Source organism: Tarenaya hassleriana, unplaced genomic scaffold, assembly GCF_000463585.1.
Source record: "Tarenaya hassleriana unplaced genomic scaffold, ASM46358v1 Cleome8, whole genome shotgun sequence".
Lineage (NCBI taxonomy): Eukaryota > Viridiplantae > Streptophyta > Magnoliopsida > Brassicales > Cleomaceae > Tarenaya > Tarenaya hassleriana.
The window spans coordinates 776,174-789,239 of NW_010970490.1; the positions used below are offsets into that span (position 1 = coordinate 776,174).

A 13,066-nucleotide genomic window follows, 5' to 3' on the forward strand; every position below is an offset into this window, starting at 1 on the left:
AAAAAAAAAAAAAATTGGACCGACTCAACGGTCATCGTGAAATAGTCAACAATACCAACCAACTCTGTGCTTCCAAAAAGGAATCTTCTATTTCATTTTACAGAAGCTATCGAACAAGTTAACAGGGTGTTTATGGTTCTATTGATTATGTAGCAAATGGAAGTAGAGCAACTCGTTCCAAGTATCTGGAACACCAGGTAGGCACCAGTGACTGCAGTCTTGGACGGCCTGAGACCGTCGTATCTCGGGTTTCATTCCGTATACCGAAGGATGGCCGTCGATTCTGTATTCAGACAGACCGCTAATGTTCAGTACAGTCACCGGCGTTTTCATCTGCGTTATCACTTCCTCGACAATTCCATTCTTCTTCTCGGAGTGGTCGGGTTTCGATGTTTCATTGAAGGGCATGGTGGCTTCCGTACAATGACCTCCAGAGTTCCACTCTCCTCCCCTGGTTCAATAACATTCTCGGTTTGAGAGATCCAAGGTTTCTTTTACAGTGCAGAAGAGAGCGTTTTCCGAGCAAAAACCTGAAGTGGGAAGGAGCCGCGTTTCTGAAGAAAACACGAGTTTTCTTTGGATCAACGTGCTTGTCGACCCATGATGACCATGTCTGGAGAGCTCTTCTGAAAGCTGTTGATACGTCAAGCTTTGGATGAACTTGGTTTCCTTCTTGGTAGTAGTAGATCCTGATACGATACAGAGGGGAAATGGCCCCATAAACACAAGAGAAAATCAGCCATTACAGGTTCAAAAAAAGGATCATCTAGCTTTCATGTTGTGTCTCCTGATCAAGATCCAGATCAGGACCACAAAAGAACCGTGTTCTTGAGATGTCAAAGTTCAGAAAACAAGGAGAGATACTGACCCAGCTTTGGTCTTGTAGTGAGACCACCAGTGTGCCGTATTGAACACCAATATATCAGCACCTCTCCATCTCGAAGAACTGCGATCAATCGCATCAATTGTCAAAGTAGGTCGTCTCTTCAGTCCAATTCTTGATTTGCTTTCACGAACCAAGAAATGTGTCGCGTAATACTCGACCGTGCATCTGTAACCCTAATCGACACAAAACGCGTTAAGCACGTCAAACGACCACCACTAAGACCAAACGGAAACTCAAAGATCAAGCTTCAGGCCTTGGATACGGCCATATACCGCAAAACGGAAGCTGTAGTTCCCTTTCTTTTTGGTGATTCTCTGGCCATGTGTCTCATATACTCTCTTGGGGTCTTTAATACCAGAAAATAACATACAAAGCATGGATTCCCACTGGTTTCTGTTAATCGAATCTCCGACGAAAACTAGCCTCTTCCCTCTGATCAATTCCAGCAATTTGGTGGCGTTGAACCTATCACGACACCATCGATACACACACGCACCCCAAATGCCCAATCATGAATATTTTAAGAAAAGTTTACAACTTTACGACTCGGTCAAAAAACCAATCAATTTGCTCATGTTGGGTACGAACCCAGAATCATTATCGGTCAGTTCCATCACAGTGTTCGTTACCCCACATGAATCGTGAACAAACGCAATGGAAATCTCAAGAACAAGAAGAAAAAAACAAACTTGAAGGTTAGATTACCTGGGAATGTCACAATCCTGTGGCTCCCATCTCCATTTCATGTAGTCGCTATCCAATCTTCCGTTGCTTCGGCAATTGAATCCTTCATCGATGAAGGGGCAAGATGCATTCGTGTAGAGAGGGTAGCTAACGTCATAGACCCACCTCCCTTTCGTAACATCGCACTCTTCAATTATCTTCTCTTTCTTCTCTCTAACGTTGTTCGGCAGCTCAATCACAGTCACCTCCTGAACGGCAGAAGTTAAATTGCCATTCACCACATCGTCCTGAACCACAGTCTCCTCCCGTGCCTTCTGCTCGAAATCCGGAAATCTAGCGAACCCGGAAGTATTTTTGGATATATTGAAACGGGTCGAGATTAAAATCGGGACTTGTGGAGAGGAAGCCGAGGAATCGGATGTGGATCTAGATAGGTTATGTCCGACAGGAGTTGGCAAAGGACTCAAATGGAGAGACGTGTCATTGAACTGAATGTTGGTGGTTCTCGTATAAAGCAAAGGGCTAGATTTGATGAAGCAGATGGAGAAGAAGGCCAGAAAAACAATGGCGGACGAGATTGTGATGATGAATGCAAAAACTCTCGCAGATTTCAACGAGAAACTCCTTTGCCTCTCCATCTCTCTCTCTCAGAGTAAAGACAAGAGCTTTAGGATTTGGTACAATTACGAAGCTTATCTGCATAAGGTATCATAATCATGATCTGAAATGGTAATCAAATCCAAAGATCATAGATTTGGATGGATGCTTTGAGGAAACACTTGAGAAATTAGCGTCAAGGGGATGGTTAGCAGCGGGGATTTGGTGATGACGGAGGACAACGATGTTAGTACGGGGTTTTTTTATTCAAATAACCCACTTCTTTACAGTTATTTCACCGCGTACACTCCAAAAAAAAAACATATCACATTAATTTTTTTTGAAAAGACGAAATTATCCTTAATAAATATACGATATTTATCCGTTCGAAAACAACTTCGTTATTACGACTTCGTAATTAATTCTAAAAAGGTGGCAAAAAAGTTACAATTGATTCTAAAAAATATGGCAAAAAAATCATCTATCTTATTTTAGTTGTATATCAGTTATATGTTAATCGTAATAAGGTCACAAAAAATAAAAAGAAAATGGTATTTCAGACTTTTTCAACCGAAAAATGGGTTAAAATTGAAAAAAAAATTATTTTTTTTCGTTGGTGTACGCTGAAATAGCTGCGACTCAAATGGGTCATTTGAGTAAAATTGCCGTTCGTACGAGCTCGTGAACAAAGAGCATATAATAATACTATAATTAAATAAGATAAGCAAAAAAAAAAGGAGAAACTATGGGAAAAACATTCGAGGGAATTTTTAAATACGAAATTTAGAAATATGATTAGCCAATGACAGAGGATTTAACGTGGGAGTTGCTTCCCGGGGTACGGCCACGCGCCCACTCGCCGCCGTCTTAATTTCCATAATTAACCCTCCCTTATTCCGTATGAGTGCAGCGACTCGGCCCAGCGTTTCGACCGATCGTGGTTGCGTTTTGGGGCCGCGTTTGGTCCAATATTGTTCATTTGTATCACCCTTTGCAGAATAACAAATATGTTACGTGAAATAGACAAGAAACCCTCTTGTACGTAAAAATTGAAAAGTTTGATGATTTCAAGTCAAAACGCTGTCATGAAATTCTTTCCATCTCAATGTGATTCCATCAAACAAATGGGTGGATTCGAAGTTACATACATTCAGAGTCAAAACTACATTCAGGACAAGAAGACGGCTTCAGCAAGGGCATGTTTCTTCTTAGGGTAACCCAGCCCGACAATATGGTTCAGATACACTCTTCCGTCCTTCACAGTGGCTGCTGATGCGATACGGTGGACCAGACCGCTGCTGAATTTGGCCGTCACAGTCGCCGTTTCCCATCCGTCCGAGCTCTCCACCAATCTTGCTGAAGGGTTCCCTGCAATAAAAAGTTTCAATTTTTAATGATCAGAACGTATGCAAATGAGGGCCATTCATCGAGTTGAATCAATAGTTTATAATGAGAAACTCAAACAGAAGTTCTCCAAAAACTTCTGTTCAAGATTCTCACGTTTCTCGCAGTAGGATTTTCCCCATTAGTGTTCATCATTCCACCATTACCTGCAACAACAAGCTTGGTGGGAGACAGCAACTCCAACCCATCTCCAAACCTCAATGTCCCACCAGAAACACCAACCAGTGTGACTTTATCTCCATTGGTTATGTCGATCTTGTATAGATTACCAGAGACTGTGTGGATGACGATCAAGAATCCATCAGGGTGATAAACTATGCCGTTCAGAGCAACCAAATTGTTGTACCACCCAGCTGGAGTGAAGAGAGGGTCTCTGATGGTCGACACAAGCTTGCCATGGACGTCGACCTTCCAGATCTTGCTGGCTTTTGCGTCGGTTACATAAGCATTGCCTTCTGCATCGACAGCCACATCGTCTGCAAACGATTTCACCTGGTCTGCATTGGGAACCATAAACAGAGAGCATGTAATGCACAGATTATGTATATATGCAATGCCATTGATGAATGTTGGGAGATTTATGTAGCGTGGTCCACCTGAGCGGAATTAATTTTGCATCAGCAGTTCGTGGAAATTGTGAACCATGAGAAAAATGCCCATCTTCTAGTGCTTAAATGTTCCAACAGACAAATATGACATAATCTTGATTACCCGTAGAGATTACCACTGGGCTATAGCCTATGCGGGAGTCAAGCTTCAGGAAATGCTAAAAATGGTGAATCCGTGAAATAACTCCTCTACATGATTAGGTGAAAGAGGAGATTTCTACGTATTTATTTGTTGACGGAACAAACATTCAACCAGATTCTACAGTGATTCAAACTCATGTCCTATGATTCGAACACTGCCAACCACTCGCCTTGTGATTATCTGAAACGAAGAACATTCAAATTCGAGAGAGAAAAAAAAAGCTTACTGCGGCCGCTCAGCTCCGCGAGGAAGATTCGACGCCACGTGGACAAATCGTAAGCCGCCAAGGCACTGTACCGGTTCCCGAGCACGTCGGCTACGGCGACGAGGAGGCGGTTCCTGTGGCGGTCAATAGCGAGGCCGAGGGAGGCGTTGCCAGCGAGGTCAACGTCTTTGACCAGAGTGACCTCCTCCAAAACGGCATCGCCATCGCCGGGAACGATCTCTCCGACGCCCCCGTCCATGAAGGAGACGAGGAAGCGGCGGCGAAGGTCGTCCCACTTGGCGCACTCGCGGAAGAAGCCGGAGCTGTGGTAGTAGTAGACGTGAGTCGCCGGCGAGGCTCGCTCTAGGGAGATAATATAGGCGATGGGGACGGCGGATATAAGGAGGAAGACGGCGGCGATGGATCGGAGGGAGCAGAAAGACGGCGACATTTTTGGAGAAGGAGCGGTCGATTTCGTAAAGAAAGCGACCAACTCTGCGTTTTGTAGACGAGGTTGGTGACCCATACGAACGGGGAACCGGGGCCCACCACGAAAATAAATGATATTTTCATGGGTAATTGGAATTGGGCCTCAGGTTCTATCCGTAAATTGGACTTTACCAGTTTACAATAGGACAGTTCATCCCAGATTTGTATCGATTAAATCGAAATGATTTACTTATTCCTACTTTATTTTGAAAATACATTATTATTTGTTCAATTATGCACGGCAAGAAAACAGTTGTATTATAAATAAAAATATAATGAAATAGAAGAATCCTCCCCTTTATACAACTCTTTTTCCCTTTTTTTACTCGTTATAAATATGCGAGATTATAAAAATTATTCTCTTATTAGCTTTTACAGTTGTTAGGTTTTCCCTCCAAATTTTAGTCTTCTGTATTTTTCTCTCTCTCTTTCTATATTCAATGTTCAGGTTTATTGTTTTTCTTTTCCTTTTTTTTTTTTTAATTTACGGCCCATGTTTTCCATATTTAATTTTTATTTTGTGTTCTTTTGAAACTTTTCTTCGTTAATATCTTGCAAACTCTTCGTTACTCTCTGTTTTCTATATGTTTTGAACCTAATTGGCACATACTATTATTATATGAATTATTCTTGTATTGGTATGATATGATAATTTTTATCATCATTTTGAATTTTCTATTAAACTTTCATATGGCTAAATTAGAAATTGGGATATACTAACAATTGGCTACTTAAACCAAAAAAAAAAATCACAATTGGCTATTGCTTCGAAAGAGTCTCTCTCTCTCTATATATATCTATATATATATATATATAGTCTTATAATGTTCTTAAAACATTTCATTTGAAACAATCCATTTATTTTTATAGTTCTTGATGGGCTGAAATGAAGCCGCAAATTGGACAAACATGGGCCAGATCCATTCACCGGCCCAATAACTGGGATGAATGAATCCACGTATAGCGAGCAGTGCTGCCGTCCCGTGTCCTCCTGATCCATCATTTGGTGCCGCAGTTCTGTTGGTTGTTTCCCGTCGTCTCCCTCAGCACCTCGATTAGGTAAACCCTACTTCTCTACCATCGTCTCTCTCTCTCGAGAACCTTGAATTTCTCGGATTCTGGTTTCTCTTGATCCGTTTATATTGATAGATATCCCTGGATTTTGTCTTTGAGTTCTCACCTTATCTGATTCGAATCGATCCATTTTCGCGTGGTTGGGATCTAAGGGATTGGTTCTAGATTCCTGGATTCGATTTCTTCAGTGGTTATTCGGAGATGATTTGGTGGAATTTTATATTTTTTGCAAGGGTTGTTGTAAACCAAATCTTAAGAGCATTTTTTCTAGAGTCTTGTGATTGGTTCAGAAGACAAACATATTGAAAGATCCATTATTTGGAAGATATTTGAATGCGCATATGTAAAAGAGTGCGGAAAGTATAATGGTTTATAGAGATACGTGTTTTCCTGCATTTTTTGGTTTATGCGTGTGTCCTTGCATTTTTATGTTTGATATTCTGAAAATAACCTATTTTTCAATATGCATCATCAGCACTTCGACTGTGTCTTTAGGTTTGTGGTTGGGAACCTTTGTTTTGGTCATGCTATTTTCTGGAGCAGGAAACCAAAGACCATGTCCTTGGCCATGTGTGTAGATATACACACCAAGAGACAATCATGCGTTTCAAAGATATTTTAGACTATAATTTCGGGCACGTTATTAGCGTATAGGAATCGATATCTTTACTCGGCTAATGCCACCTTGATAATCAATGTGGCAGCAGGGCATTGTGAAAAAGGTTGAGGAGAGAAAGAAGAGATGGCTGGCCACAAGATCGCTCACGCCACCCTGAAAGGACCGAGCGTCGTGAAAGAGATAGTGATTGGTATCACCCTCGGGTTGGCGGCTGGTAGCTTGTGGAAGATGCATCACTGGAACGAGCAGAGGAAAACAAGAGCCTTCTATGATCTGCTCGAGAAGGGTGAGATCAGCGTTGTTGCCTCCGAAGAGCAGTAGAAAAGAACCCTCTCTTCTCACTCCATTAGTATCAACTGGGCAGCTTCTGCATTGGTTTTTCATTATCTCGTTCCCCCGTGTTTTGTTTTTTCCAGAAATCTCAGATGGGATTTGTAAGAAATAAATTTAACTGCAAGTTTTCTTTGGCAGTCTCTGCAAAGTTGTTTGGAATTTATAAAGAGAAATATTGGTATGCGCATTAACATAGCTTAGTGGGCCCAGGCTAAGGCCCAACAGTCGCTGCGTAATATCTATATGCGCATGATGTGTATCGATCTCCGACGCCGAATATTTCGTACAATATATTTATTATTGCCAAATAAATAAATGGCTAACGGCTGAAATTGTGGACAACGTTGCTAATACCGGGTTCTAAAATATTATTGAAAAAAGGCAAAAGCGTATTAAAATATTTGATTTCTTTGGTTCGGCGGAATATTTTGAAAATATCTCGACCTCTCGCTACGTGTAAGCTTATGATTGGCCTTAAGATGATAAGAGATTTTGGTTCACATAAATCAATACATGCACCACCACTATATATCATCATCTCTTCCCTGCTCTCCCAGCTAATATCTCTTCTTCTTCTTCTTCTTTCGTAAAGGAAAAAAAGGCGTGATCTTTCAATAGTCGGGAAATGGCAACCATAGCAAGTCTCAACCTCGCGACCCCGCGAGTGGTGGCCAACAACACAACCCGGGCTCGCCTCGCGGGTCCGGTCCGTCTGAACTATCCGTGGAGGTCCGGGTCCGGGTCGACCCGGTTGGTGGAAGCCCGACGCGTGAGGGCGGCGCCGGACAGGATATCGGAGAAGGTGGAGAAGAGCATAGAGGAAGCGAAGGAGACATGCGCCGATGACCCGAAGAGCGGGGAGTGCGTGGCGGCGTGGGACGAGGTCGAGGAGCTGAGCGCTGCGGCCAGCCACGCCAGAGACAAGCAGAAGGCCGGTGGCAACGATCCTCTCGAGAATTATTGCAAGGACAACCCCGAGACCGACGAGTGCCGTACCTACGATAACTGATGATGTTTCCTTACTTTACATACGTGGTCTGTATGTTGTGGACTGTTTAGACGGTCCCATATATGTTATCATGTGATGGGTAATTTTTTTTTCTCTCTGTTGTGCTTTGAAATCAATACATACACACGAACTTTCCCGGAAATTTTATTATTTATACTTTGAAATCAAATCTTATGATATAGCATAAGGATTTGTTGCTTAGACATGGGCAATGATCCAAATGCACCAAAACAAGAAGAACATCAGACACAAGAATTGGAATGGACAAATTGCGAAGCAAACACACTAACAAGACACGAGACATTACCTAGTGACCAAGCCTAACAGACCCAGACACAACCTTGAGCTTCTTGGGAACTCCCCGTCAGAACTCAAACGCAAGCAATCTGCCATGGATTCTGCATAGATTCCGGAATCTCGGGAATATCCAAAGCCAGCCCGCTGATCTCTTCAACCATTCTCAGAACCGAGTTCAACGATCTCAGCCTATCGGTCAATTCCGAGGCCTGTGCCCTCAAAATGTTGTTCTGAGCCTCCATCTCGTTGCACCTCCTGGTAGCTGCATCAATCTGCTTAGAAATGTCGGAGTTGTCGTTCTTGAGAGCGGTGACTTCATTGATCAGGTCCTCCATCTGCTTCTGCTTCCTCATCCGAGACCTCCTAGCAGATTCCCTGTTGGAAATCCTCCTCTTCCTCTTCCTCTCGTCCGTGATGGTCGCGTACCTCGGTTCAAGTTCCGATTCCGGACTCATCTGCCTCTGAATCGGTGCCATATGCTGACTTCAACAGGTTTTTCTTCCTTCTCCCCAAAATTCGACGATAATATATACTACTAGATACCCTAACTGGGTTTATTTATCAGATTTTACAAAGGATTTACGTCCCGCTACCTAAACTTAACAAAGAATTTCAGTCAGATCAAACGAATTTTACGAAAATCACAATCGCCAGAATCAGATCAGATCAGTTCTGAGAAAACGTAGAACCAGTAGAGGAACACGACCGAGAAGGAATGCATAATACAAATCATACGCATTAGGATTGCGTAGCTCAGAGAAAATCTAGAATCATTTGCATTTGCCCGGATCCCTAATTCATCTGCCGAACCCCAAATACAATAATCAAAATCCCAACGAAAGAACCCTAGATCGAATTCGGACAGATCTCACCACGGAAGAGAGATCGAAATCAGGAAGAAGAGAAACGAAACGAAACGAAACCCTCCCGGATCAAAATCGAAAGGAAGAGAAGGGAAATTTGAAGAGAAGACGACTTAGCTGATCGTGACGCCGATAGATAGAGAGGCTCGAAACGAAAGCCAGAACGGAGAAGACATTCACGCCGCCCAGAGAGGGTTTATATAGGGAGAGTGATTAGCTGGCCAGAGATTTTATTTATTTATTTTTATTCAAACAAAGAATTAGGTAATTACTTCTGTATTTACGAATTAGGGTAATTAGATTAGTAATCTTTAATTTTCCAGCTGGATTTATGGAAAGATAAGCATGTTGTTATTTCTGTGGGCTTGGGTAGAATATTCTCTTCGGTGACTAAAACATGGAAAGCATATGGTTCTATCTATATATAATACATATAAGTTTTCTTTTTAGCAGGAGATGAACGTAACTTATCCTTTTTGGCAGATATTAACGCAAGTTCTTGAAATGTAATATTTCGACACAATTTAATAAAAACTACAGTATATTTTTTTGTATCATGTACACAACTTATATTACATCGCATAAAAATCTAAATTGAAGGGTAGAAAAAATGTTTAACGTTGTGATTATGTAAATATGTATTTGATTTTTTTTTTGGTTAAATGCACTAATTGAATATATCTGAAAAACGAATTATATTCCGGTCCGATTAGTCAAGTCGTTTCAAAATAGGGTCATAATTGGGCCGATTCGGTTTTGGAAATAGTTTGGATCAATTGGTTCTATCAATCTTTCGGGCCGAATCATTTCGTAGACCAATGCGTTTTAAAATATGGATCTAATTGGGTTGTTTCTAAAACATTTGGGTCAAATTTTCAGTTAACCCATTGATCCAGAGTTGACTAAATATGGACCTAATAGCTGGGAAGTAACAGTGAATTACATTGTGCTCCTTAATGTTTAGAGAAATTACGAAGGGACCTAGGAATCACCACTCGTTCTCAGCGTGACTTGGACTATGGTAAATTACGATTTTATCCATAGTTTTTAAATTTATTACACAAAAACCTAGGGTTTGGTATTGTTTGAGAACCTCACTTATTCTTTCCCTGCTCCCCGTCCAGATCGAACGGTACTTGCTTCCCCTAAATCTCTAGCCTAAGGTGGCTGTTAAACCCTAAGTTTCCTTGACCTGATTGTGACGTCGCGCAACAATGGCTGGAGGCAAGATGAAGAAGGAGAAGCCGAAGGGGAATAGAGCTCCGTCGAACCACTACCAAGGAGGCATATCCTTCCACAAATCGAAAGGTCAGCACATTCTCAAGAATCCTCTTCTCGTTGATTCAATCGTCCAGAAAGCTGGAATCAAGAGCACCGATGTGATCCTCGAGATCGGTCCCGGTACCGGAAACTTGACGAAGAAGCTTCTAGAATCCGGCAAAGAAGTTATCGCCGTCGAGCTCGATCCTCGTATGGTTCTCGAGCTGCAGCGCCGGTTCCAGGGAACTCCCTACTCTAGTCGATTGAAGGTCCGTGACAATTTCTCTGTCTGGTTTATGAGTTTTTTGGTAGTAGAACCGGGAATTCTTACCTTTCGTGGAATTTTATTTCCTTGTTGAATCTGATATTCTAACCCGCAATTGATGGTTAGTCCGACACTAAGTCAGGGACCTTAGCACAATGACCATAGATGAACGCAGAACATAATAGTTATGATGAGCAGATTTAGTTCTGGTATCTCCGAATTTGTGAGTTCCGGTATATACTCATGGTGGTGCCTGTAGGGTTCGATTAAGTTTTTAGCATCAATGATCCTATTCGTGAGAGAAGCGATTGTGATTGCAGATGTGACAATACCTCATTGTTCCTCAATCTTATCCTGTTCTCTCTTAATGTAGGTCATCCAAGGGGATGTACTCAAGACGGAGCTTCCGCATTTCGATATATGCGTGGCCAACATCCCGTATCAAATATCTTCTCCCCTCACATTCAAACTGCTCTTTCATCCAACTAGCTTCAGATGCGCCGTGATAATGTACCAGAGGGAATTCGCTATGAGACTCGTCGCCCAGCCCGGTGACAACCTCTACTGCCGTCTATCTGTGAACACTCAGCTCTATGCCCGTGTCTCTCACCTCCTCAAAGTCGGGAAGAACAACTTCCGCCCACCACCGAAAGTGGATTCCTCGGTTGTCAGAATCGAGCCCAGGAAGCCTCGTCCTCAGGTGAACTCCAAGGAGTGGGATGGGTTCATAAGAATCTGTTTCATCAGAAAGAACAAAACCCTAGGATCCATCTTCAGACAGAAGAACGTCCTCTCATTGCTTGAGAAGAACTACAAGACGCTTCAGGCGCTGCAAGCTTCACAGAACGGTGGTGGGTCAACGGGAGAGTCTATGAATGTGTCAGATTTTGGTGACCAGAGCATGGGGATTGATGATGACGATGACAATGAAGTGGATGATGAGATGGAGATGGACGACGGAGAAGGAGATGGAGAGGTGTCTGAGTTCAAGGAGAAAGTATCGAACGTGTTGAAAGAAGGTGATTTTGAAGACAAGAGATCTTCTAAACTATCTCAACAAGAGTTTTTGTATCTCCTCTCCTTGTTCAACAAGGCTGGCATTCACTTTTCTTAAGCCAATGTTCCAAAGTTTTGTTCTGTCCGGTCATTATAGCTCACAAGGGGATTTCAATTTTCGTGTTTTGCCCTCTGTCTGCATTGTTTGGTTTCAGACTTATGATTAAAGCTAAACCATATTGGATTCTTCCTCTATTCTGTCACTTGAGCTGCGTCTCACAATCTCTCTCTGTTAAACTGAAAAAATAATATACAACATGAAGTTATGAATCACAAAACAATATATAAAAACACATGACACAAAATAGAGAAAACCCTCAGAAATGCTTCTCTCGGTTTTCCATGAATCTCTCTTTAAACTTTCTTCTTGTCATCTGAGCCCATCTAGCGAAGATCTCCGATGCCGCAAACTTGCCGGCGAACTTCGCCTTCTGAGCCAATTCCTCGAATATTTCCGGTTTTCCGACTCTGTAAAAATCGGCAGCAAACTTGTTGTAATCAATCTGAGGAGCCTTCATTCCTTTGTCAAGCATTTCCTCCAGATATCTACATGCCTCTCGCGATTTCCCCTGGCTTATGAGCCCTCTGATGAGAACGGTGTACGAGTTGTCGTCCGGGCAAATCCCTTTCTTGATCATCTCATCCCACACCGCTCTCCCCATCTCGTGGTTTCTTGTCAGGAAGTAGGATTTCATTATCATGTTGAACGTGTGAATCGATGGCTCGACCCCGTCCTGGATCATCTTGTTGTAGATCCTCGTTGCGTGTTCGGGTATTTTCTGACTTGTCATTATCTTGATTAGCGCATTGTATGTTTTACCATCAGGAGGATAACCCTTTTCTTGCATCTCCCTGAGTAATTCATAGATTCTGTCTAGCCTTTTACGGGTTCCGAAACCTGTGATCAGACATGTGTAGACTGCGGCATCAGGCTGTAATCCAGAATCGAGCATTTCGTCGAAATACTCAACAGCCCTTTCCATCTTTGACTGTTTGCAGAGGTCACGGATCACGATCGTGTAACTGCGAATGCTAGGGGAAGGGCCCTTCGACTTCATGACATGGAACAACTTAATCGCGTCAGATCTCTTCCTGCTCCTCAACAATCCCTCGAGCATAACGTTGTGAGCCACAATGTCGGGTTTAAAGCCGTGATCAATCATATCGTTCCAGATTCTAGCTGCTTCCATCAGGTTCCTCACCCGGCACCAACCGTTGAGCATAACAGTGTATGTCCTTAGGTTGGGTGTGAACCGCTATTTCAACTTATCAAAC

At 42.5% G+C, this 13,066-nt stretch overlaps 7 protein-coding genes across 8 annotated transcripts in view; 3 read left to right on the plus strand and 4 right to left on the minus strand.

Annotated features, from left to right (window-relative positions):
- Positions 1-14: 14 nt before the first annotated feature.
- LOC104802152 (protein trichome birefringence-like 6) lies at positions 15-2,402 on the minus strand. The gene is made up of 5 exons (XM_010525620.1): positions 1,592-2,402; positions 1,159-1,351; positions 869-1,059; positions 531-689; positions 15-451 (listed from the first exon to the last, which is right to left on the minus strand). The coding sequence occupies exons 1-5, from the start codon at positions 2,206-2,208 to the stop codon at positions 139-141; spliced, it is 1,473 nt and encodes a 490-aa protein (XP_010523922.1). The 5' UTR covers positions 2,209-2,402; the 3' UTR covers positions 15-138.
- Positions 2,403-3,232: 830 nt separating this feature from the next.
- Positions 3,233-5,009, minus strand: LOC104802153. Its single transcript, XM_010525622.2, has 3 exons — positions 4,548-5,009; positions 3,718-4,068; positions 3,233-3,535 (listed from the first exon to the last, which is right to left on the minus strand). The coding sequence occupies exons 1-3, from the start codon at positions 4,975-4,977 to the stop codon at positions 3,336-3,338; spliced, it is 981 nt and encodes a 326-aa protein (XP_010523924.1). The 5' UTR covers positions 4,978-5,009; the 3' UTR covers positions 3,233-3,335.
- Positions 5,010-5,971: 962 nt separating this feature from the next.
- LOC109116197 (cytochrome c oxidase subunit 5C-2) lies at positions 5,972-7,214 on the plus strand. 2 transcript variants are annotated; one of them, XM_019201197.1, is made up of 2 exons: positions 5,972-6,074; positions 6,797-7,214. In XM_019201197.1, the coding sequence occupies exon 2, from the start codon at positions 6,832-6,834 to the stop codon at positions 7,027-7,029; it is 198 nt and encodes a 65-aa protein (XP_019056742.1). In that variant the 5' UTR covers positions 5,972-6,074; positions 6,797-6,831; the 3' UTR covers positions 7,030-7,214. The 2 variants fall into 2 exon arrangements, with proteins under 2 accessions (XP_019056742.1, XP_019056741.1); XM_019201196.1 differs by having other exon boundaries at positions 5,976-6,074; positions 6,794-7,214.
- A 385-nt stretch (positions 7,215-7,599) lies between these two features.
- LOC104802155 (calvin cycle protein CP12-1, chloroplastic-like) lies at positions 7,600-8,147 on the plus strand. Its single transcript, XM_010525624.2, has one exon. It carries the CDS (start codon positions 7,667-7,669, stop codon positions 8,048-8,050), a length of 384 nt encoding a protein of 127 aa, XP_010523926.1. The 5' UTR covers positions 7,600-7,666; the 3' UTR covers positions 8,051-8,147.
- On the minus strand, positions 8,133-9,708 carry LOC104802154 (bZIP transcription factor 53). The gene has a single exon (XM_010525623.2). It carries the CDS (start codon positions 8,821-8,823, stop codon positions 8,422-8,424), a length of 402 nt encoding a protein of 133 aa, XP_010523925.1. The 5' UTR covers positions 8,824-9,708; the 3' UTR covers positions 8,133-8,421.
- Positions 9,709-10,212: 504 nt separating this feature from the next.
- LOC104802156 (ribosomal RNA small subunit methyltransferase) lies at positions 10,213-11,982 on the plus strand. Its single transcript, XM_010525625.2, has 3 exons — positions 10,213-10,231; positions 10,335-10,739; positions 11,109-11,982. The coding sequence occupies exons 2-3, from the start codon at positions 10,425-10,427 to the stop codon at positions 11,847-11,849; spliced, it is 1,056 nt and encodes a 351-aa protein (XP_010523927.1). The 5' UTR covers positions 10,213-10,231; positions 10,335-10,424; the 3' UTR covers positions 11,850-11,982.
- Positions 11,983-12,005: 23 nt separating this feature from the next.
- Positions 12,006-13,066, minus strand: part of LOC104802157 (pentatricopeptide repeat-containing protein At3g62470, mitochondrial-like) — a 2,441-nt gene continuing 1,380 nt past the window's right edge. The window contains exon 2 of the mRNA XM_010525626.2: positions 12,006-13,024. Coding sequence (XP_010523928.1) covers positions 12,109-13,024 — 916 coding nt within the window. The 3' untranslated portion in view covers positions 12,006-12,108. The remainder of the gene's footprint in view (positions 13,025-13,066) is intronic.